We start from the raw sequence: 25,272 nt of genomic DNA, 5'->3' as shown, positions 1-25,272 counted from the left end.
CACAATCTCTCAGTCCTCAGGGAAGGGAGATACGCGGTGAGCTTTCTGCAGGAAACCCACACCGTTCCAGGAGACGAAGCCACCTGGCTCCTGGAGTGGCAGGGTGGGGTCTACATGAGTCACCTCACCCCTATTTCTAGTGGGGTGTCCGCTGCGACATTTCCAGTGGGCATCGCAGGGACTGGAGTGCATCATTGATGCTGAGAACGGCATTTTAATTTGAGTTCTGTTTTATTTATTCAATTTTCTTGAAATTATTTTATAAAATCTATATAAAGGGGGCCTGGGGAATAAAGGCCACCTTAAAAAAAGAAACAGGGTTAGATACAGAGTAAGGCTCCTTCGACACTGTTCCAGGACAGATAAAGTTCAGTGAAACCAGCTGGTTTTACACTTGCTGTAACCTTGGATTCTCACCTGCCAGTTTCCTGTGCAGAATCTGCATTTCCTCTTTCAAACCTTTGATCTCAGATTCTTTACCTGCTGCTCCTGGGCTGCTTTGACCAGCAGACACCGTCTGGAGTGATTCTGTCACACAAAGAAAGTTAACTGTCACGCGGTGATCAGAATAGATCTCACAGCCCTCACACGCAGGCATTCGCAGTAATAATTACTGGTCTCCACATGAAATATTGGAACAATGGATCACAGCGAAATCAGCCGAAAATTATTAACAGGGAATGATTCATATAATCCATCTGTACTCCTCGATCAGATTCCAGTCTGTAACTCACTCCCGGGTATCTGTTATTCTTTATATAAACCCCCCGAACTCCTCGATTAGATTCCAGCCTGTAACTCACTGCCGGGTATCTGTTATTCTATATATAAACCCACCCGAACCCCTCGATTAGATTCCAGTCTGTAACTCACTGCCGGGTATCTGTTATTCTATATATAAACCACCCGAACCCCTCGATTAGATTCCAGTCTGTAACTCACTCCCGGGTATCTGTTATTCTATATATAAACCCCCCCCGAACCCCTCGATTAGATTCCAGTCTGTAACTCACTCCCGGGTATCTGTTATTCTATATATAAACCCCCCCCCGAACCCCTCGATTAGATTCTAGTCTGTAACTCACTCCCGGGTATCTGTTATTCTATATATAAACACCCCCGAACCCCTCGATTAGATTCCAGTCTGTAACTCACTCCCGGGTATCTGTTATTCTATATATAAACCAACCCGAACCCCTCGATTAGATTCCAGTCTGTAACTCACTCCCGGGTATCTGTTATTCTATATATAAACCACCCGAACCCCTCGATTAGATTCCAGTCTGTAACTCACTCCCAGGTATCTGTTATTCTATATAGAAACCCACCGAACCCCTTCATTAGATTCCAGTTTGTAACTCACTCCCGGGTATCTGTTATTCTATATATAAACCACCCGAACCCCTCCATTAGATTCCAGTCTGTAACTCACACCCGGGTATCTGTTATTCTATATATAAACCACCCGAACCCCTCGATTAGATTCCAGTCTGTAACTCACTCCCGGGTATCTGTTATTCTATATATAAACCCCCCCCGAATCCCTCGATTAGATTCCAGTCAGTAACTCACTCCCGGGTATCTGTTATTCTATATATAAACCCCCCCGAACCCCTCGATTAGATTCCAGTCTGTAACTCACTCCCGGGTATCTGTTATTCTATATATAAACCCCCCGAACCCCTCGATTAGATTCCAGTCTGTAACTCACTCCCGGGTATCTGTTATTCTATATATAAACCCCCCGAACCCCTCGATTAGATTCCAGTCTGTAACTCACTCCCGGGTATCTGTTATTCTATATATAAACTACCCGAACCCCTCGATTGGATTCCAGCCTGTAACTCACTCCCGGGTTTCTGTTATTCTATATATAAACAACCCGAACCCCTCAATTAGATTCCAGTCTGTAACTCACACCCGGGTATCTGTTATTCTATATATAAACCCCCCCGAACCCCTCAATTAGATTCCAGCCTGTAACTCACTCCCGGGTATCTGTTATTCTATATATACACCCCCCCAGAACCCCTCGATTAGATTCCAGTTTGTAACTCACTCCCGGGTATCTGTTATTCTATATATAAACCCCCCCCCCGAACCCCTCGATTAGATTCCAGTTTGTAACTCACTCCCGGGTATCTATTGTTCTATATATAAACCACCCGAACCCCCCGATTAGATTCCAGTCTGTAACTCACTCCCGGGTATCTGTTATTCTATATATAAACCACCCGAACCCCTCGATTAGATTCCAGTCTGTAACTCACTCCCGGGTGTCTGTTATTCTATATATAAACCCCCCCGAACCCCTCGATTAGATTCCAGTCTGTAACTCACTCCCGGGTGTCTGTTATTCTATATATAAACCCTCCCGAACCCCTCGATTCGATTCCAGTCTGTAACTCACTCCCGGGTATCTGTTATTCTATATATAAACCACCCGAACTCCTCGATTAGATTCCAGTCTGTAACTCACTCCCGGGTATCTGTTATTCTATATGTAAACCCCCCCCGAACCCCTCGATTGGATTCCATTTTGTAACTCACTCCCGGGTATCTGTTATTCTATATATAAACCCCCCCCCGAACCCCTCGATTAGATTCCAGTCTGTAACTCACTCCCGGGTGTCTGTTATTCTATATATAATCCACCTGAACCCCTCGATTAGATTCCAGTCTGTAACTCACTCCCGGGTATCTGTTATTCTATATATAAACCCCCCCGAACCCCTCGATTAGATTCCAGTCTGCAACTCACTCCCGGGTATCTGTTATTCTATATATAAACTACCCGAACCCCTCGATTAGATTCCAGTCTGTAACTCACTCCCGGGTATCTGTTATTCTATATATAAACCCCCCCGAACCCCTCAATTAGATTCCAGTCTGTAACTCACTCCCGGGTATCTGTTATTCTATATATAAACTACCCGAACCCCTCGATTAGATTCCAGTCTGTAACTCACTCCCGGGTATCTGTTATTCTATATATAAACCTCCCTAATTCCTCGATTAGATTCCAGTCTGTAACTCACTCCCGGGTATCTGTTATTCTATATATAAACCTCCCTAATTCCTCGATTAGATTCCAGTCTGTAACTCACTCCCGGGTATCTGTTATTCTATATATAAACCCTCCCGAACCCCTCGATTCGATTCCAGTCTGTAACTCACTCCCGGGTATCTGTTATTCTATATATAAACCACCCGAACCCCTCGATTAGATTCCAGTCTGTAACTCACTCCCGGGTATCTGTTATTCTATATATAAACCCCCCGAACCCCTCGATTAGATTCCAGTCTGTAACTCACTCCCAGGTATCTGTTATTCTATATATAAACCCCCTGAACCCCTTGATTAGATTCCAGTCTGTAACTCACTCCCTGGTATCTGTTATTCTATATATAAACCCCCCCGAACCCCTCGATTAGATTCCAGTCTGTAACTCACTCCCGGGTATCTGTTATTCTATATGTAAACCCCCCCGAACCCCTCGATTAGATTCCATTTTGTAACTCACTCCCGGGTATCTGTTATTCTATAGATAAACCCCCCCGAACCCCTCGATTAGATTCCAGTCTGTAACTCACTCCCGGGTATCTGTTATTCTATATATAAACCACCCGAACTCCTCGATTAGATTCCAGTCTGTAACTCACTCCCGGGTATCTGTTATTCTATATGTAAACCCCCCCCGAACCCCTCGATTGGATTCCATTTTGTAACTCACTCCCGGGTATCTGTTATTCTATATATAAACCCCCCCGAACCCCTCGATTAGATTCCAGTCTGTAACTCACTCCCGGGTATCTGTTATTCTATATATAAACTACCCGAACCCCTCGATTAGATTCCAGTCTGTAACTCACTCCCGGGTATCTGTTATTCTATATATAAACCCCCCCGAACCCTTCAATTAGATTCCAGTCTGTAACTCACTCCCGGGTATCTGTTATTCTATGTATAAACTACCCGAACCCCTCGATTAGATTCCAGTCTGTAACTCACTCCCGGGTGTCTGTTATTCTATATATAAACCCTCCCGAACCCCTCGATTCGATTCCAGTCTGTAACTCACTCCCGGGTATCTGTTATTCTATATATAAACCACCCGAACCCCTCGATTAGATTCCAGTCTGTAACTCACTCCCAGGTATCTGTTATTCTATATATAAACCCCCCGAACCCCTTGATTAGATTCCAGTCTGTAACTCACTCCCGGGTATCTGTTATTCTATATATAAACCCCCCCGAACCCCTCGATTAGATTCCAGTCTGTAACTCACTCCCGGGTATCTGTTATTCTATATATAAACCACCCCGAACCCCTCGATTAGATTCCAGTCTGTAACTCACTCCCGAGTATCTGTTATTCTATATATAAACTACCCGAACCCCTCGATTAGATTCCAGTCTGTAACTCACTCCCGGGTGTCTGTTATTCTATATATAAACCCTCCCGAACCCCTCGATTCGATTCCAGTCTGTAACTCACTCCCGGGTATCTGTTATTCTATATATAAACCCCCCGAACCCCTCGATTAGATTCCAGTCTGTAACTCACTCCCAGGTATCTGTTATTCTATATATAAACCCCCCGAACCCCTTGATTAGATTCCAGTCTGTAACTCACTCCCGGGTATCTGTTATTCTATATATAAACCCCCCCGAACCCCTCGATTAGATTCCAGTCTGTAACTCACTCCCGGGTATCTGTTATTCTATATATAAACCCCCCCGAACCCCTCGATTAGATTCCAGTCTGTAACTCACTCCCGGGTGTCTGTTATTCTATATATAAACCCTCCCGAACCCCTCGATTCGATTCCAGTCTGTAACTCACTCCCGGGTATCTGTTATTCTATATATAAACCACCCGAACTCCTCGATTAGATTCCAGTCTGTAACTCACTCCCGGGTATCTGTTATTCTATATGTAAACCCCCCCCGAACCCCTCGATTGGATTCCATTTTGTAACTCACTCCCGGGTATCTGTTATTCTATATATAAACCCCCCCGAACCCCTCGATTAGATTCCAGTCTGTAACTCACTCCCGGGTATCTGTTATTCTATATATAAACTACCCGAACCCCTCGATTAGATTCCAGTCTGTAACTCACTCCTGGGTATCTGTTATTCTATATATAAACCCCCCCGAACCCCTCAATTAGATTCCAGTCTGTAACTCACTCCCGGGTATCTGTTATTCTATATATAAACTACCCGAACCCCTCGATTAGATTCCAGTCTGTAACTCACTCCCGGGTGTCTGTTATTCTATATATAAACCCTCCCGAACCCCTCGATTCGATTCCAGTCTGTAACTCACTCCCGGGTATCTGTTATTCTATATATAAACCACCCGAACCCCTCGATTAGATTCCAGTCTGTAACTCACTCCCGGGTATCTGTTATTCTATATATAAACCCCCCGAACCCCTCGATTAGATTCCAGTCTGTAACTCACTCCCAGGTATCTGTTATTCTATATATAAACCCCCCGAACCCCTTGATTAGATTCCAGTCTGTAACTCACTCCCGGGTATCTGTTATTCTATATATAAACCCCCCCGAACCCCTCGATTAGATTCCAGTCTGTAACTCACTCCCGGGTATCTGTTATTCTATATATAAACCACCCCGAACCCCTCGATTAGATTCCAGTCTGTAACTCACTCCCGAGTACCATAAGATATGATTAATCTCCAGACTGTGACAATCTTGTTTGACCTTCACGAGGAAGCTGCAATCAATAAGTTATAAAAACCATGTTGCATAAAAGAACCCTGTCTAACTGTCACCTTGAAGTCTGCGCTTCAGTTCCGCCTTTTCAACCTCCAGCCACTTTATCTTCTTCTCAAATTCTTCAGCTTCCCGATTGTCCAGTGATGTCGAGCCGAGCACTTCCTTCAAACAGCCCCGGTCTGACAGCGAGCTGGGGGAGATACAGAAAGCCATCACATGAGGCATGAATCCCAACACAACACGAACAACATTTTATTGTTATTTATTTAGTCTCAGGATATGGGCGTCGCTGGCTAGGCCCAGCATTTATTGCCCATCTCGATTGTCCTTGAAGAGGCGGCAGTGAGCTGCCTTCAGCTGCAGTCCGTGTGGGGTAGGTGCTGTTAGGGAGGGAGTTCCAGGATTTTGACCCAGTGACAGTGAAGGAACGGCCGATATAGTTCCAAGTCAGGATGATGTGTGACTTGGAGGGGAACTTGCAGGTGGTGATGTTCCCATGCGTCTGCTGCCCTTGTCCTTCTAGGTGGTAGAGGTCGCGGGTTTGGAAGGTGCTGTCGAAGGAGCCTTGGTGAGTTGCTGCAGTGCATCTTGTAGATGGTACACACTGCTGTCACTGTGCGTCGGTGGTGGAGGGAGTGAACGTTTTTGGATGGGGTGCCAATCAAGCAGGCTGCTTTGTCCTGGATGGTGTCGAGCTTCTTGAGTGTTGTTGGAGCTGCACCCATCCAGGCAAGTGGAGAGTATTCCATCACACTCCTGACTTGTGCCTTGTAGATGGTGGACAGGCTTTTGGGGAAGCACCACTCAGTCTTGATGTTAAACTGGGAGGGAAGCCCACAGTTATACTGCAAGATAATGGAGCAGCCTGAAATTGCCAGAGATGCTGTCAATCCTGATTGGAAGAGACTCAATTTCTGCCCAGTTCTAACTCACCAGTTGGAAGTGTATGTGAATCCAACAAAGGGTAGGTGGAGTCCGGAGAAAGTACCACGGCTGGCGGGAGGTATTGAGTCCTGAAAGACACAAACATCACAATTACAGACCCCTCAGACAGGCAGCAGCAAGTGACTGTTATGTCATTGGCTGAGGCAACATCATGGGAAAAATTAGCATGTGGAAAAGGAGACATCCACAGGGCAGGTACAGCACGGGGGGCCTGAGGGATAAAGGCCCCCTCGATGTGAAAAATATAAAAGGGGCCTGGGGTATAAAGGTCACCTTGTAAAAAAAAAAACGGGGAAAAAAAAAACAAAAACGGGGGGGGTTAGATACAGAGTAAAGCTCTCTCTACACTGTCCCCCATCAAACACTCCCAGGACAGGTACAGCACAGGAGGATGTTTCTCCCCCTACTGGAGAGTCTGGAATTCGGGAGTCACAGACTCAGGATAAGGGGTGGGCCATTTAGGACTGAGATGAGGAGAAGTTTCTTCACTCAGAGGGTTGTGAATCTTTGGACCTCTCTACCCCAGAGAGCTGTGGATGCTCAGTCATTGAGTATATTCAAGACTGAGATCGATAAATGTTCGGATACTAAGGGAATTAGGGGTCAGGGCAGGAGAGTGGAGTCGAGGAGAAGGTGAGATATGATTGTACTGATTCCAGAACATGCTTGAGGGGCCGAATGGCCTCCTCCGGCGGTCATGTCTTATGTTACCTCTTTGGCCAAGTTTTTGGTCACCTGCCTTAACAGCTCATGTGGCAACTCCTGTGGAACGGGTTGGCTCGCCACCTCCCGGCCACCTTCGCTTGACCGTGCCGCGTCCGCCCCCCCCCCCCCCCACCCCCGCACCCGCCCTCCGATAGCCGGCACTCACCACAGTCTTCAACACGTCATCGTCCACGTCAAAGTTGGACGTGTCGCTGGGGCTGGTGACCTCGGGGATGTAGGGCGGAGGGCACGCGCGGATGTTGTGCCAGTCGATGCCGGCGAAGAACGGGTGCCCCTGCAGGTCGCCGATGCCCGCCCGGCCCAGGCGCTTGTCCTTGCTGCAAACCAGTTTGGCAATCAGGTCCCGGGCGGCCTCTGACACGTCACTGACATCCGGCGGGAACGTCAGCTTGTCCTGCAGGAGCACAGCGGGCAAGATAAAAGACGAGTGAGCAGATATCCGGGGCACGGGATGCCCAGTGACCAACAACTTGCATTTATCTAGCGCCTTTAACTGAAAGTCTCATAGCCCATCATTACTCTCCAAGCTGATTCATTTATACCCATTTATTATCCATATCTGGATATCCCCAGCGATGATTCCATATCCCACAATATTCCACGTATTCCTGATTTAAAGGATTATGCCACATCTGCCCACCTTGTGGTTCATAATTTTGCCATAAGTCTCCACCAGGGACTCTGCGTAGAACGGAGTCTCCCCGAACAGCAGCTCGTACATACAGACCCCCAGGGACCACCAGTCACACTCTGAGCCGTACTTTCCCTTCCCGTCCTCCATCGCCTGCAGGATTTCCGGGGAGATGTAATCCGGGGTTCCCACCGCCACCGAGGTTTCAACCTGTCACAGAAATAAGACGTGAAGGGGACAAAACCTCCCCGAGATCCCACAGTAAGTGGCTATTCCCTTAGCAAGATATGGAAGAGATTGGGTCAGTGAAGTGTTTTCATTGAGAATTGGACAGTCAGTTGGAAAAGAGGAATGCTAAAGGGTGTGGGGAGTGAGGGGTAAGTGGGATTAAACTGGGTGGGATATTAAAGGGTGCGGGGAGTGAGGGGGATTAGACTGTGGGATATTAAAGGGTACGGGGAGTGAGCGGGAGAGTGGGATTAGACTGGGTGGGATATTAAAGGGTACGGGGAGTGAGCGGAGAGTGGGATTGGACTGGGTGGGATATTAAAGGGTGAGGGGGAGAGTGGGATTAGACTGGGTGGGATATTAAATGATGTGGGGAGTGAGGGGGAGAGTGGGATTAGACTGGGTGGGATATTAAATGATGTGGGGAGTGAGGGGGAGAGTGGGATTAGACTGGGTGGAATATTAAAGGGTGTGGGGAGTGAGGGGGAGAGTGGGATTAGACTGGGTGGAATATTAAAGGGTGTGGGGAGTGAGGGGGAGAGTGGGATTAGACTGGGTGGGATATTAAAGGGTGCGGGGAGTGAGGGGGAGAGTGGGATTAGACTGGGTGGAATATTAAAGGGTGAGGGGGAGAGTGGGATTAGACTGGGTGGGATATTAAAGGGTGCGGAGAGTAGGATTAGACTGGGTGGGATATTAAAGGGTGTGGGGATTGAGGGGGAGAGTGGGATTAGACTGGGTGGGATATTAAAGGGTGTGGGGAGTGAGGGGGAGAGTGGGATTAGACTGGGTGGAATATTAAAGGGTGAGGGGGAGAGTGGGATTAGACTGGGTGGAATATTAAAGGGTGAGGGGGAGAGTGGGATTAGACTGGGTGGGATATTAAAGGGTGTGGGGAGTGAGGGGGAGAGTGGGATTAGACTGGGTGGAATATTAAAGGGTGAGGGGGAGAGTGGGATTAGACTGGGTGGGATATTAAAGGGTGCGGAGAGTAGGATTAGACTGGGTGGGATATTAAAGGGTGCGGGGAGTGAGGGGGAGAGTGGGATTAGACTGGGTGGGATATTAAAGGGTGCGGGGAGTGAGAGGGAGAGTGGGATTAGACTGGGTGGGATATTAAAGGGTGCGGGGAGTGAGAGGGAGAGTGGGATTAGACTGGGTGGAATATTAAAGGGTGCGGGGAGTGAGGGGGAGAGTGGGATTAGACTGGGTGGGATATTAAAGGGTGCGGGGAGTGAGGGGGAGAGTGGGATTAGACTGGGTGGGATATTAAAGGGTGTGGGGAGTGAGAGGGAGAGTGGGATTAGACTGGGTGGCATATTAAAGGGTGCGGGGAGTGAGAGGGAGAGTGGGATTAGACTGGGTGGAATATTAAAGGGTTTGGGGAGTGAGAGGGAGAGTGGGATTAGACTGGGTGGAATATTAAAGGGTGCGGGGAGTGAGGGGGAGAGTGGGATTGGACTGGGTGGGATATTAAAGGGTGCGGGGGGTGAGGGGGAGAGTGGGATTAGACTGGGTGGGATATTAAAGGGTGTGGAGAGTGGGATTAGACTGGGTGGGATATTAAAGGGTGCGGGGAGTGAGAGGGAGAGTGGGATTAGACTGGGTGGAATATTAAAGGGTGCGGGGAGTGAGAGGGAGAGTGGGATTAGACTGGGTGGAATATTAAAGGGTGCGGGGAGTGAGAGGGAGAGTGGGATTAGACTGGGTGGAATATTAAAGGGTGCGGGGAGTGAGGGGGAGAGTGGGATTGGACTGGGTGGGATATTAAAGGGTGCGGGGGGTGAGGGGGAGAGTGGGATTAGACTGGGTGGGATATTAAAGGGTGTGGAGAGTGGGATTAGACTGGGTGGGATATTAAAGGGTGCGGGGAGTGAGAGGGAGAGTGGGATTAGACTGGGTGGAATATTAAAGGGTGCGGGGAGTGAGGGGGAGAGTGGGATTGGACTGGGTGGAATATTAAAGGGTGCGGGGAGTGAGGGGGAGAGTGGGATTAGACTGGGTGGGATATTAAAGGGTGCGGGGAGTGAGGGGGAGAGTGGGATTAGACTGGGTGGGATATTAAAGGGTGAGGGGGAGAGTGGGATTAGACTGGGTGGGATATTAAAGGGTGCAGGGAGTGAGGGGGAGAGTGGGATTAGACTGGGTGGGATATTAAAGGGTGTGGGGAGTGAGGGGGAGAGTGGGATTAGACTGGGTGGAATATTAAAGGGTGAGGGGGAGAGTGGGATTAGACTGGGTGGGATATTAAAGGGTGCGGGGAGTGAGGGGGAGAGTGGGATTAGACTGGGTGGGATATTAAAGGGTGCGGGGGGTGAGGGGGAGAGTGGGATTGGACTGGGTGGGATATTAAAGGGTGTGGTGAGTGAGGGGGAGAGTGGGATTAGACTGGGTGGGATATTAAAGTGTGCGGGGGGTGAGGGGGAGAGTGGGATTGGACTGGGTGGGATATTAAAGGGTGCGGGGAGTGAGGGGGAGAGTGGGATTAGACTGGGTGGGATATTAAAGTGTGCGGGGGGTGAGGGGGAGAGTGGGATTGGACTGGGTGGGATATTAAAGGGTGTGGTGAGTGAGGGGGAGAGTGGGATTAGACTGGGTGGGATATTAAAGTGTGCGGGGGGTGAGGGGGAGAGTGGGATTAGACTGGGTGGGATATTGAAGGGTGAGGGGGGTGAGGGGGAGAGTGGGATTAGACTGGGTGGGATATTAAAGGGTGTGGGGAGTGAGGGGGAGAGTGGGATTAGACTGGGTGGGATATTAAAGGGTGCGGGGAGTGAGAGGGAGAGTGGGATTAGACTGGGTGGAATATTAAAGGGTGCGGGGAGTGAGGGGGAGAGTGGGATTGGACTGGGTGGAATATTAAAGGGTGCGGGGAGTGAGGGGGAGAGTGGGATTAGACTGGGTGGGATATTAAAGGGTGCGGGGAGTGAGGGGGAGAGTGGGATTAGACTGGGTGGGATATTAAAGGGTGAGGGGGAGAGTGGGATTAGACTGGGTGGGATATTAAAGGGTGCAGGGAGTGAGGGGGAGAGTGGGATTAGACTGGGTGGGATATTAAAGGGTGTGGGGAGTGAGGGGGAGAGTGGGATTAGACTGGGTGGAATATTAAAGGGTGCAGGGAGTGAGGGGGAGAGTGGGATTAGACTGGGTGGGATATTAAAGGGTGCGGGGAGTGAGGGGGAGAGTGGGATTGGACTGGGTGGGATATTAAAGGGTGTGGTGAGTGAGGGGGAGAGTGGGATTAGACTGGGTGGGATATTAAAGGGTGTGGGGAGTGAGGGGGAGAGTGGGATTAGACTGGGTGGAATATTAAAGGGTGCAGGGAGTGAGGGGGAGAGTGGGATTAGACTGGGTGGAATATTAAAGGGTGCAGGGAGTGAGGGGGAGAGTGGGATTAGACTGGGTGGGATATTAAAGGGTGCGGGGAGTGAGGGGGAGAGTGGGATTAGACTGGGTGGGATATTAAAGGGTGCGGGGGGTGAGGGGGAGAGTGGGATTAGACTGGGTGGAATATTAAAGGGTGCGGGGAGTGAGGGGGAGAGTGGGATTGGACTGGGTGGGATATTAAAGGGTGTGGTGAGTGAGGGGGAGAGTGGGATTAGACTGGGTGGGATATTAAAGGGTGTGGGGAGTGAGGGGGAGAGTGGGATTAGACTGGGTGGGATATTAAAGTGTGCGGGGGGTGAGGGGGAGAGTGGGATTAGACTGGGTGGGATATTAAAGGGTGTGGGGAGTGAGGGGGAGAGTGGGATAAGACTGGGTGGGATATTAAAGGGTGCGGGGAGAGAGAGATTAGACTGGGTGGGATATTAAAGGGTGTGGTGAGTGAGGGGGAGAGTGGGATTAGACTGGGTGGGATATTAAAGGGTGCGGGGAGAGAGAGATTAGACTGGGTGGGATATTGAAGGGTGAGGGGGGTGAGGGGGAGAGTGGGATTAGACTGGGTGGGATATTAAAGGGTGTGGGGAGTGAGGGGGAGAGTGGGATAAGACTGGGTGGGATATTAAAGGGTGCGGGGAGAGAGGGATTAGACTGGGTGGGATATTAAAGGGTGTGGGGAGTGAGGGGGAGAGTGGGATTAGACTGGGTGGGATATTAAAGGGTGCGGGGAGAGAGAGATTAGACTGGGTGGGATATTGAAGGGTGAGGGGGGTGAGGGGGAGAGTGGGATTAGACTGGGTGGGATATTAAAGGGTGTGGGGAGTGAGGGGGAGAGTGGGATAAGACTGGGTGGGATATTAAAGGGTGCGGGGAGAGAGGGATTAGACTGGGTGGGATATTAAAGGGTGTGGGGAGTGAGGGGGAGAGTGGGATAAGACTGGGTGGGATATTAAAGGGTGTGGGGAGTGAGGGGGGAGAGTGGGATTAGACTGGGTGGGATATTAAAGGGTGTGGGGAGTGAGGGGGAGAGTGGGATAAGACTGGGTGGGATATTAAAGGGTGTGGGGAGTGAGGGGGAGAGTGGGATAAGACTGGGTGGGATATTAAAGGGTGTGGGGAGTGAGGGGGGAGAGTGGGATTAGACTGGGTGGGATATTAAAGGGTGTGGGGAGTGAGGGGGAGAGTGGGATAAGACTGGGTGGGATATTAAAGGGTGCGGGGAGAGAGGGATTAGACTGGGTGGGATATTGAAGGGTGAGGGGGAGAGTGGGATTAGACTGGGTGGGATATTAAAGGGTGCGGGGAGTAAGGGGGAGAGTGGGATAAGACTGGGTGGGATATTAAAGTGTGTGGTGAGTGAGGGGGAGAGTGGGATTAGACTGGGTGGGATATTAAAGGGTGCAGGGAGTGAGGGGGAGAGTGGGATTAGACTGGGTGGGATATTAAAGTGTGTGGGGAGTGAGGGGGAGAGTGGGATTAGACTGGGTGGGATATTAAAGGGTGCAGGGAGTGAGGGGGAGAGTGGGATTAGACTGGGTGGGATATTAAAGTGTGTGGGGAGTGAGGGGGAGAGTGGGATTAGACTGGGTGGGATATTAAAGTGTGTGGGGAGTGAGGGGGAGAGTGGGATTAGACTGGGTGGGATATTAAAGGGTGCGGGGAGTGAGGGGGAGAGTGGGATTAGACTGGGTGGGATATTAAAGTGTGTGGGGAGTGAGGGGGAGAGTGGGATTAGACTGGGTGGGATATTAAAGGGTGCGGGGAGTAAGGGGGAGAGTGGGATAAGACTGGGTGGGATATTAAAGGGTGCAGGGAGAGAGGGGGAGAGTGGGATTAGACTGGGTGGGATATTAAAGGGTGTGGGGAGTGAGGGGGAGAGTGGGATTAGACTGGGTGGGATATTAAAGGGTGCAGGGAGAGAGGGGGAGAGTGGGATTAGACTGGGTGGGATATTAAAGGGTGTGGGGAGTGAGGGGGAGAGTGGGATTAGACTGGGTGGGATATTAAAGGGTGCGGGGAGTAAGGGGGAGAGTGGGATAAGACTGGGTGGGATATTAAAGGGTGTGGGGAGTGAGGGGGAGAGTGGGATTAGACTGGGTGGGATATTAAAGGGTGCGGGGAGTAAGGGGGAGAGTGGGATAAGACTGGGTGGGATATTAAAGGGTGCAGGGAGAGAGGGGGAGAGTGGGATTAGACTGGGTGGGATATTAAAGGGTGCGGGGAGTAAGGGGGAGAGTGGGATTAGACTGGGTGGGATATTAAAGGGTGCGGGGAGTAAGGGGGAGAGTGGGATTAGACTGGGTGGGATATTAAAGGGTGCAGGGAGTGAGGGGGAGAGTGGGATTAGACTGGGTGGGATATTAAAGGGTGCAGGGAGAGAGGGGGAGAGTGGGATTAGACTGGGTGGGATATTAAAGGGTGTGGGGAGTGAGGGGGAGAGTGGGATTAGACTGGGTGGGATATTAAAGGGTGCGGGGAGTAAGGGGGAGAGTGGGATAAGACTGGGTGGGATATTAAAGGGTGCAGGGAGAGAGGGGGAGAGTGGGATTAGACTGGGTGGGATATTAAAGGGTGCGGGGAGTAAGGGGGAGAGTGGGATTAGACTGGGTGGGATATTAAAGGGTGCAGGGAGTGAGGGGGAGAGTGGGATTAGACTGGGTGGGATATTAAAGTGTGTGGGGAGTGAGGGGGAGAGTGGGATTAGACTGGGTGGGATATTAAAGGGTGCGGGGAGTGAGGGGGAGAGTGGGATTAGACTGGGTGGGATATTAAAGTGTGTGGGGAGTGAGGGGGAGAGTGGGATTAGACTGGGTGGGATATTAAAGTGTGTGGGGAGTGAGGGGGAGAGTGGGATTAGACTGGGTGGGATATTAAAGGGTGCAGGGAGTGAGGGGGAGAGTGGGATTAGACTGGGTGGGATATTAAAGTGTGTGGGGAGTGAGGGGGAGAGTGGGATTAGACTGGGTGGGATATTAAAGGGTGCGGGGAGTGAGGGGGAGAGTGGGATTAGACTGGGTGGGATATTAAAGTGTGTGGGGAGTGAGGGGGAGAGTGGGATTAGACTGGGTGGGATATTAAAGTGTGTGGGGAGTGAGGGGGAGAGTGGGATTAGACTGGGTGGGATATTAAAGGGTGCAGGGAGTGAGGGGGAGAGTGGGATTAGACTGGGTGGGATATTAAAGTGTGTGGGGAGTGAGGGGGAGAGTGGGATTAGACTGGGTGGGATATTAAAGGGTGCGGGGAGTAAGGGGGAGAGTGGGATAAGACTGGGTGGGATATTAAAGGGTGCAGGGAGAGAGGGGGAGAGTGGGATTAGACTGGGTGGGATATTAAAGGGTGTGGGGAGTGAGGGGGAGAGTGGGATTAGACTGGGTGGGATATTAAAGTGTGTGGGGAGTGAGGGGGAGAGTGGGATTCGACTGGGTGGGATATTAAAGGGTGTGGTGAGTGAGGGGGAGAGTGGGATTAGACTGGGTGGGATATTAAAGGGTGCAGGGAGTGAGGGGGAGAGTGGGATTAGACTGGGTGGGATATTAAAGGGTGCAGGGAGAAAGGAGGAGAATGGGATCAGACCTCACCACAGGGAAGGATTTGCCCACATTGGAGTGAGGAGCCTCCTTGTCCCGTGTTGAGGTTGGAATGGGGATGCAGGTGAGCAGGAACACGGGACGCGTACTCACCGTACCGTCCTGGCCGAGCTGGAGACAGGAACCAAAGTCAGCCAGCCTGACATGTCCATTCATATCGATTAAAACATTGTCTGGTTTGATGTCCCTGAAAGGGAGGGAGCCAGTGTTAAACAAGGGACCCACGGGCAGCTCATTTAAAAGAGAGAGATATAATCCAGGAGACGAAGAGGATGATGACGATCAGCCCCTCAAACCTATTCCACCCTCACGTGGCATGGTCTGAATCTAAACTCCATCTCCCCAGCTTGGTTCCTTAATCCCCTCACCCAACACAAATCTATCAATCTCTGTTTTGAAGTTTTCAACTGACCCTCAGCCTCATCAACTCTTTGGTTGGGGGAGAGAGTTCCAGATTTCCAATGTAGCTGGTGTGGGACAATATCAGAGAGTCAGGATATCCATCTCTGAAACAGGGACTGAGAATCAACCATCAGACCATCAGTGTAGAGGGAGCTTTACTCTGTATCTAACCCCCGTACTGTACCTGTCCTGGGAGTGTTTGATGGGGACAGTGTAGAGGGAGCTTTACTCTGTATCTAACCCCCGTGCTGTACCTGTCCTGGGAGTGTTTGATGGGGACAGTGTAGAGGGAGCTTTACTCTGTATCTAACCCCCGTGCTGTACCTGTCCTGGGAGTGTTTGATGGGGACAGTGTAGAGGGAGCTTTACTCTGTATCTAACCCCCGTGCTGTACCTGTCCTGGGGAGTGTTTGATGGGGACAGTGTAGAGGGAGCTTTACTCTGTATCTAACCCCCCTGTACTGTACCTGTCCTGGGGAGTGTTTGATGGGGACAGTGTAGAGGGAGCTTTACTCTGTATCTAACCCCCCTGTACTGTACCTGTCCTGGGGAGTGTTTGATGGGGACAGTGTAGAGGGAGCTTTACTCTGTATCTAACCCCCCTGTACTGTACCTGTCCTGGGAGTGTTTGATGGGACAGTGTAGAGGGAGCTTTACTCTATATCTAACCCCCCTGTACTGTACCTGTCCTGGGGAGTGTTTGATGGGGACAGTGTAGAGGGAGCTTTACTCTGTATCTAACCCCCCTGTACTGTACCTGTCCTGGGGAGTGTTTGATGGGGACAGTGTAGAAGACTCACTCCGTACCTGTGTACATAATTGACCTGATGGATGGAATGAATAGCCAGTACCATTTCTGCGAGGTAGAATCGAGCCATGTCTTCAGGTAGCCGGTCCTCGAACTTACTGAGCAGGGTCAGCAGGTCGCCCCCCACGTAATAGTCCATGACCAAATACTGTGACAGGGAAAACAACACACGGCAATCACACCGCTCCAGAACTTCCAGTTAACAGAGAGACGGGCCCGCATTTGTGTCGCGCCCTTCACAATCCCAGGACGTTCCCGAAACGTTTTCGCAGCCGACCAAGTATCTTTTTTTTTCCTCCTGAAGTGCGGGTCACTTGCTGCGATGTGGGAAACGCAGCAGCCAATGTGTGCACAGCAAGATCCCACAAACAGCGATGTGACAACGATCAGATCGTCTTGTTTTATTTTTAGGTGATGTTGGGTGAGGGATAAATATTGGCCTCAGGACACCGGGGAGAACTCCCCCACCACCCCCCAACCCCCCCCACCCCCCGCCCCCCCAGCTCTTCTGCCAATAGCGGCCTGAAAGTGCAGACATTGGCCTCGTCTCATCCGAAAGACGGCACCTCCGACAGTGCAGCGCTCCCTCAGTACTGGCACTGGGAGTGTCGGCCTGGTATGCGCCCTTCTCCCTCCCCACCCCTGTAGAACGGTGCAGCTCTCGGACTCACCAGGTACTGCTCATCCTGGAAGGCATAATGCAGTGTTGTGATCCACTGATTGTCCCCTTTCACCAGTATGTCTCTCTCCTCCCGGAAGCAGGCTGTCTGCAAACCAAGCGCACGGGTTAGAGTTGGAATATCAATTAAAAACAGGGATGCATGTTGACCGGAGGAGGGAAAAATTTTGCCCCATCCCATCACTCTGTGTGTGCATCTGATCATGGCCTTAACCCTTGACTCCCTTGTCGATCAAAAATCTGTCTAACTCAGCCTTGAATATATTCAATGACCCAGCCTCCACTGCTCTCTGGGGAAGAGAATTCCAAAGATTAACAACCCTCTGAGAGAAGAAATTCCTCCTCATCTCCATCTTCAATGGGAGACCCCCTCATTCTGAAACTGTGCCCCCTAGTTCTCGATTCCCCCAGGAGGGGAAAGACCCTCTCAGCATCTACCATGGCAAGCCCCCTCAAAATCTTACATGTTTCAATAAGATCACCTCCTGTTCTACTAAACTCAAATGAGTACAGGCCCAAACTGATCTCATAAGCCACCCCCCCTTCATCACAGGAATCAGCCGAGTGAACCTTCTCTGAACTGCTTCCACTGTAAGTATATCCCTCCTTATCTCAGGAGACCAAAACTGTACGCAATACCCTAAATGTGGTCTCACCAATGCCCTGCACAGTTGCAGCAAGACTTCCCTACTTTTATACTCCATCCCCCTTGCATTAAATGCCGTGTGTGCGAATCGCAGGCCTGCATTGAACAACTGTGCCCTGTCGCTCATCCCTTGTGGTGCTAATGAGCAGCCCTGAATGGTGAGTGAGCGACACTGGGTTTAATGTTACCCATCCCTGGACCAGGGTGGGAGTAGGCCGGGGCCTACCTCTCTCCCAGCCCTGGGGCTGTATGTGCAACCATCGCCATGGTAACTAACCTCTGCTCTCTTCAGCATCTCCCATTTGTGGAGGATTTTCATTGCAAACACCTTCTCCGAGTTCTTCAGTCTGACCACAGCCACCTGTTGGGGGGAATGGAAATTTAATGAACGCTGATTCAAACTCTCACCCCTTCCCCAATACCCCAGCAGGTATATTACTGACCCTCCCCCCAGCTCAACACAGAGGAATTGGGCCTAGGTTTGGTCTCAGAGCCTCAGGGTGAGGCAGGGATAACACAGCTGGGGTTCCTGCTCTCCATCCATTGAGTCACAATACAGATCCTGTACCCCAGTGAGAGTCAGTGTGTGTGGCACCCGTACCCCAGTGAGAGTCAGTGTGTGTGGGACCTGTACCCCAGTGAGAGTCAGTGTGTGTGAGACCCGTACCCCAGTGAGAGTCAGTGTGTGTGGGACCCGTACCCCAGTGAGAGTCAGTGTGTGTGGGACCCATACCCCAGTGAGAGTCAGTGTGTGTGAGACCCGTACCCCAGTGAGAGTCAGTGTGTGTGGGACCCGTACCCCAGTGAGAGTCAGTGTGTGTGGGACCCGTACCCCAGTGAGAGTCAGTGTGTGTGGGACTCGTACCCCAGTGAGAGTCAGTGTGTGTGTGGAACCGTACCCCAGTGAGAGTCAGTGTGTGTGAGACCCGTACCCCAGTGAGAGTCAGTGTGTGTGGGACCCGTACCCCAGTGAGAGTCAGTGTGTGTGGGACTCGTACCCCAGTGAGAGTCAGTGTGTGTGTGGAACCGTACCCCAGTGAGAGTCAGTGTGTGTGGGACCCGTACCCCAGTGAGAGTCAGTGTGTGTGGGACCCGTACCCCAGTGAGAGTCAGTGTGTGTGGGACCCGTACCCCAGTGAGAGTCAGTGTGTGTGGGACCCGTACCCCAGTGAGAGTCAGTGTGTGTGGGACCCGTACCCCAGTGAGAGTCAGTGTGTGTGGGACTCGTACCCCAGTGAGAGTCAGTGTGTGTGTGGAACCGTACCCCAGTGAGAGTCAGTGTGTGTGGGACCCGTACCCCAGTGAGAGTCAGTGTGTGTGGGACCCGTACCCCAGTGAGAGTCAGTGTGTGTGGGACCCGTACACCAGTGAGAGTCAGTGTGTGTGGGACCTGTACCCCAGTGAGAGTCAGTGTATGTGGGACCTGTACCCCAGTGAGAGTCAGTGTGTGTGGGACCTGTACCCCAGTGAGAGTCAGTGTATGTGGGACCTGTACCCCAGTGAGAGTCAGTGTGTGTGGGACCCGTACCCCAGTGAGAGTCAGTGTGTGTGGGACCTGTACCCCAGTGAGAGTCAAAGACAGAGAGAGAGTGAGACAGTGAGAGTCAGACAGAGAGAGAAGACATACCCGACAGGACAGAGACAGGCAGTGGAGGACGTGTTGTTTTATCTCCAGCCTTTGATCAGTAATTAGTTTGCATTGTAACTCAGAACTGGATCAGTCAGTCAATGTGAAAGTAAACTGCAGCGGTTTCGCTTGCTGTTTCCTCCCTGATATTAATCGGGAATGGGACTGCCAATTCCTGCTCCATAATAGCTGCCTTTGTTCGGGAAGTTCTTCTCAGCCCCACTGCACCGATTCAGCTGTTAACCCCTCCAGCTACTGGCTCACCCTCGCTGGCTAGCTGCCCTTGCCCTGCACTCTGGGGAGAGCTCGGCACTGGACACAGGGCCTCGGCACCCATCTAGCGCCCAGGCCTCCATGACGGGCCCTGGGGGGGTGCGGTGGGGTGGGGGAGGCCGGAGACGGACCTGGGAGCCCCCAATGGGCCCGGGTCTCGGAATCTGATGTTGCCGCTCAGGGCTCCACGCGCTCCCTCTCTTTGTCGTTCCTCATTCCTGACCCCCGGGATCCCGTCCCGTGCCCTCTTACCTCCCCGAAGGCTCCACGGCCAATGACCTTCAGAATCTCGAAGTCGTCCCGTTGAAGACGCATCTCTTTCACCTTCGAGGCGAAGGGACTGACTGGAGAGAGAGAGAGAGAGAGAGAGAGAGAGAGAGAGAACAAAACACACACAAAAAAAATTGACATCTTCCAATCTGAGCGAATCGTAAATGTGGACAGGACCACAGCCTGCGCTGTGATGCCCCCCAGGTTCGAATAGCCACCTAAACGCTCAAGGGACTGGCTGTGGGAGGATGGCCACTCCCTTAGGAGAGGTGGGTGGGCCATAATTCCCGTCCAGGCTCAGCACAAAACAGAATTGCGCAACATCGGAGGCCATTTGGCCCTTTGTGTCTGTGCTAGCTCTTTGAAAGACCTATCCGATTAGTCCCACTTCCCCCCCACCACCACCCCCCCCCCCACCTCTTTTACCCCAGAGCCCTGCAAATTTTTCCTTTTCAATTATTTAAGGAAGGATGTAAACATGTTGCCGGAAATACAGAGAAGGTTTACTCGACAAATACCTAGAATGGGCGGGCTGTCTTACGAGGAAAATTGGACAGGCTAGGCTTGTATCTGCTGGAATTTAGAAGAGTCAAAGAACAAAGAACAGTACAGCACAGGAACAGGCCATTTGGCCCTCCAAGCCTGCGCCGATCTTGATGCCTGCCTAAACTAAAACCTTCTGCACTTCCGGGGACCGTATCCCTCTATTCCCTTCCTATTCATGTATTTGTCAAGATGCCTCTTAAATGTCGCTATTGTACCTGCTTCCACCACCTCCCCCGGCAGCAAGTTCCAGGCACTCACCACCCTCTGTGTAAAGAACTTGCCTCGCACATCCCCTCTAAACTTTGCCCCTCTCACCTTAAACCTATGTCCACTAGTAACTGACTCGTCCACCCTGGGAAAAAGCTTCTGACTATCCACTCTGTCCATGCCACTCATAACTTTGTAAACCTCTATCATGTCGCCCCTCCACCTCCATCGTTCCAGTGAAAACAATCCGAGTTTATCCAACCTCTCCTCATAGCTAATGCCCTCCAGACCAGGCAACATCCTGGTAAACCTCCTCTGTACCCTCTCCAACGCCTCCACATCCTTCTGGTAGTGTGGCGACCAGAATTGCATGCAATATTCTAAGTGTGGCCTAACTAAAGTTCTGTACAGCTGCAGCATGACTTGCCAATCTTTATACTCTATGCCCCGACCGATGAAGGCAAGCATGCCGTATGCCTTCTTGACTACCTTATCCACCTGCGTTGCCACTTTCAGTGACCTGTGGACCTGTACGCCCAGATCTCTCTGCCTGTCAATACTCCTAAGGGTTCTGCCAGAGGTGACTTGATTGAAACATAATGGTAGGGAAACTATTGGGAAAAACTATTGGGGCGGCACAGTGGCGCAGTGGTTAGCACCGCGGCCTCACAGCTCCAGCGACCCGGGTTCGATTCTGGGTACTGTCTGTGTGGAGTTTGCACGTTCTCCCTGTGACCGCGTGGGTTTCCGCCGGGTGCTCTGGTTTCCTCCCACAGCCAAAGACTTGCAGGTTGTTAGGTAAATTGGCCATTGTAAATTGTCCCTAGTGTAGGTAGGTGGTAGGAGAATTGTGGGGATGTGGTAGGGAATATAGGATTAATGTAGGATTAGTATAAATGAGTGGTTGATGGTCAGCACAGACTCGGTGGGCTGAAGGGCCTGTTTCAGTGCTGTATCTCTAAATAAATGAAAACTTCTGAGGGACGGGATTAATCTCCACTTGGAGAGGGAGGGATTAATCAGGAATAGTCAGCATGGCTTTGTCGGGGGAAATCATGTCTAACACACTTGATTGAATTTTTCGAGGAGGTGACTAGATGTGTAGATGAGGGTAAAGCAGTTGATGTCGTCTACATGGACTTCAGTAAGGCTTTTGATAAGGTCCCACATGGGAGATTGGTCAAGAAGGTAAGAGCCCATGGGATCCAGGGCAATTTGGCAAATTGGATCCAAAATTGGCTTAGTGGCAGAGGGTGATGGTCGAGGGTTGTTTTTGCGAGTGGAAGCCTGTGACCAGTGGTGTACCAAAGGGTTCAGTGCTGGGACCCTTGCTGTTTGTAGTGTACATTAATGATTTAGACGTGGATATAGGAGGTATGATCAGTAAGTTCACAGATGGCATGAAAATTGGTGGTGTCGTAAATAGTGAGGAGGAAATCCTTAGATTACATGGAGATATAGATGGGGTGGTAAGATGGGCGGAGCAGTGGCAGATGGAATTTAATCCTGAGAAGTGTGAGGTGATGCATTTTGGGAGGACTAACAAGTCAAGGGAATATGCAATGGGTGGTAGGACCCTAGGAAGTACAGAGGGTCAGAGGGACCTTGGTGTACTTGTCCATAGATCACTGAAGGCAGCAGCACAGGTAGATAAGGTGGTTAGGAAAGCATATGGGATACTTGCCTTTATTAGCCGAGACGTAGACTATAAGAGCAGGGAGGTTATGATGGAGCTGTAATAAAACACTAGTTAGGCCACAGCTGGAGTACTGTGTACAGTTCTGGTCACCACCCTATAGGAAGGATGTTACTGCACTCGAGAGGCTGCAGAGGAGATTCACCAGGATGTTACCTGGACTGGAGCATTTCAGCTATGAAGAGAGACTGGGTAGGCTAGGGTTGTTTTCCTTAGAGCAGAGAAGGCTGAGGGGGGACCTGATTGAGGTATACAAAATTATGAGGGGCACAGATAGGGTAGATAGGAAGAAACTTTTTTCCTTAGTGAAGGTGTCAATAACCAGGGGGCACAGGTTTAAGGTAAGGCAGGAACTCTCAACATTTAAGAAGTATTTAGATGAGCACTTGAAACACCATAGCATACAAGGCTACAGGCCAAGTGCTGGAAAATGGGATTAGAATAGATAGGTGCTTGATGGCCGGCACAGACTCGATGGGCCGAAAGGCCTGTTTCTGTGCTGTATAACTCTGACTGTGACACTATAACTCTATATAAGTATTTTTCCAATTCCCTTTTGAAAGTTACTATTGAATCTGCTTCCACCGCCCTTCCAAGCAGCGCGTTCCAGATCACAACAACTCACTGTATTAAAAAAATTCTCATCTCCCCCCTCTGTTCGATGGCCAATTACCTAAAAGTCGTGGCTCCAGTGCTTTGTGTTGCCTCAGAGAATTAAAAGCAACCAAAATGAACAAGTGACACCAAGAACCTGCATCTGGAGGAGGAGGTTCCATAAACATCCCCATCCTCAATGATGGGGGAGCCCAGCACATCAGTGCGAAAGACAAGGCTGAAGCATTTGCAACTATCTTCAGCCAGAAGTGCCGAGTTGATGATCCATCTCGGCCTCCTCCTGAAGTCCCCAGCATCACAGATGCCGGACTTCAGCCAATTCGATTCACTGGATACTGCAAGGGCTATGGGCCCTGACAACATTCCGGCAATAGTACTGAAGACCTGTGCTCCAGAACTAGCCGCACCCCTAGCCAAACTGTTCCAGTACAGCTACAACACTGGCATCTACCCGACAATGCAGAAAATCCCCCAGGTGTGTCCTGTCCACAAAAAGGCAGCACACCCTCAATACTACCCCTCCAACAGTGTAGCACCCCCTCAGTACTGCCTCTCCGACAGTGTAGCACCCCCTCAGTACTGCCCCTCCAACAGTGCAGCACTCCCTCAGTACTGCCCTCCAACAGTGCAGCACTCCCTCAGTACTGCCCCTCCGATAGTGCAGCATTCCCTCAGTACTGCCCCTCCAACAGTGTAGCACCCCCTCAGTACTGCCCCTCCAACAGTGTAGCACCCCCTCAGTACTGCCTCTCCGACAGTGTAGCACCCCCTCAGTACTGCCCCTCCAACAGTGCAGCACTCCCTCAGTACTGCCCCTCCGATAGTGCAGCATTCCCTCAGTACTGCCCCTCCAACAGTGTAGCACCCCCTCAGTACTGCCCCTCCAACAGTGCAGCACTCCCTCAATACCGCCCTTCCGACAGTGTAGCACTCCCTCAATACCGCCCTTCCGACAGTGTAGCACTCCCTCAGTACTGCCCCTCCAACAGTGCAGCACTCCCTCAGTACTGCCCCTCCAACAGTGCAGCACTCCCTCAATACCGCCCTTCCGACAGTACAGCACTCCCTCAGAACTGCCCCTCCGATAGTGCAGCATTCCCTCAGTACTGCCCCTCCAACAGTGCAGCACTCCCTCAGTACTGCCCCTCCGATAGTGCAGCATTCCCTCAGTACTGCCCTTCCAACAGTGCAGCACTCCCTCAGTACTGCCCCTCCGATAGTGCAGCACTCCCTCAGTACTGCCCTTCCAACAGTGTAGCACCCCCTCAGTACTGCCCCTCCGATAGTGCAGCACTCCCTCAGTACTGCCCTTCCAACAGTGCAGCACTCCCTCAGTACTGCCCTTCCAACAGTGCAGCACTCCCTCAGTACTGCCCCTCCAACAGTGCAGCACTCCCTCAGTACTGCCCCTCCAACAGTGCAGCACCCCCTCAGTACTGCCCCTCCAACAGTGTAACACCCCCTCAGTACTGCCCTTCCAACAGTGCAGCACTCCCTCAGTACTGCCCCTCCAACAGTGCAGCACTCCCTCAGTACAGCCCCTCCGATAGTGCAGCACTCCCTCAGTACTGCCCTTCCAACAGTGCAGCACTCCCTCAGTACTGCCCCTCCGATAGTGCAGTACTCCCTCAGTACTGCCCTTCTAACAGTGCAGCACTCCCTCAGTACTGCACCTCCAACAGTGTAACACTCCCTCAGTATTGCCCTTCTAACAGTGCAGCACTCCCTCAGTACTGCCCCTCCAACAGTGCAGCACTCCCTCAGTACTGCCCCTCCAATAGTGCAGCACTCCCTCAGTACTGCCCCTCCAACAGTGTAACACCCCCTCAGTACTGCCCCTCCGACAGTGCAGCACTCCCTCAGTACTGCCCCTCCAACAGTGCAGTACTCCCTCAGTACTGCCCTTCTGACAGTGCAGCACTCCCTCAGTACTGACCCTCTGACAGTGCAGCACTCCCTCAGTACTGACCCTCCGACAGTGCAGCACTCCCCCAGTACTGCTGCTCCGTCAGTGCGACACTCTCTCAGTACTGACCCCCCGACTGTGCAGCACTCCCTCAGTACTGCTGCTCCGTCAGTGCGACACTCTCTCAGTACTGACCCCCCGACTGTGCAGCACTCCCTCAGTACTGCCCCTCCGACAGTGCAGCACTCCCTCAGTACTGACCCTCCAACAGTGCAGCACTCCTCAGTACTGCCCCTCCGACAGTGCAGCACTCCCTCAGTACTGCCCCTCCGACAGTGCAGCACTCCC

At 51.3% G+C, this 25,272-nt stretch overlaps 1 protein-coding gene across 1 annotated transcript in view; it reads right to left on the bottom strand.

Moving 5' to 3' along the window:
• Positions 1-25,272, bottom strand: part of LOC137355947 (serine/threonine-protein kinase MRCK alpha-like) — a 71,191-nt gene that overhangs the window by 31,244 nt on the left and 14,675 nt on the right. Inside the window, exons 2-11 of the mRNA XM_068021644.1 lie at positions 19,937-20,028; positions 18,062-18,145; positions 17,131-17,226; positions 16,459-16,607; positions 15,343-15,436; positions 8,063-8,263; positions 7,568-7,816; positions 6,685-6,764; positions 5,808-5,941; positions 418-528 (exon numbers count right to left, since the gene is read on the bottom strand). Coding sequence (XP_067877745.1) covers positions 418-528; positions 5,808-5,941; positions 6,685-6,764; positions 7,568-7,816; positions 8,063-8,263; positions 15,343-15,436; positions 16,459-16,607; positions 17,131-17,226; positions 18,062-18,145; positions 19,937-20,028 — 1,290 coding nt within the window. The remainder of the gene's footprint in view (positions 1-417; positions 529-5,807; positions 5,942-6,684; positions 6,765-7,567; positions 7,817-8,062; positions 8,264-15,342; positions 15,437-16,458; positions 16,608-17,130; positions 17,227-18,061; positions 18,146-19,936; positions 20,029-25,272) is intronic.

The sequence above is a fragment of the Heterodontus francisci genome, chromosome 44 (assembly GCF_036365525.1).
Source record: "Heterodontus francisci isolate sHetFra1 chromosome 44, sHetFra1.hap1, whole genome shotgun sequence".
Classification (NCBI taxonomy): Eukaryota; Metazoa; Chordata; class Chondrichthyes; order Heterodontiformes; family Heterodontidae; genus Heterodontus; species Heterodontus francisci.
The sequence above is the reverse complement of the archived record's forward strand: the minus strand, read 5'-3'. Positions and strand labels throughout refer to the sequence as shown.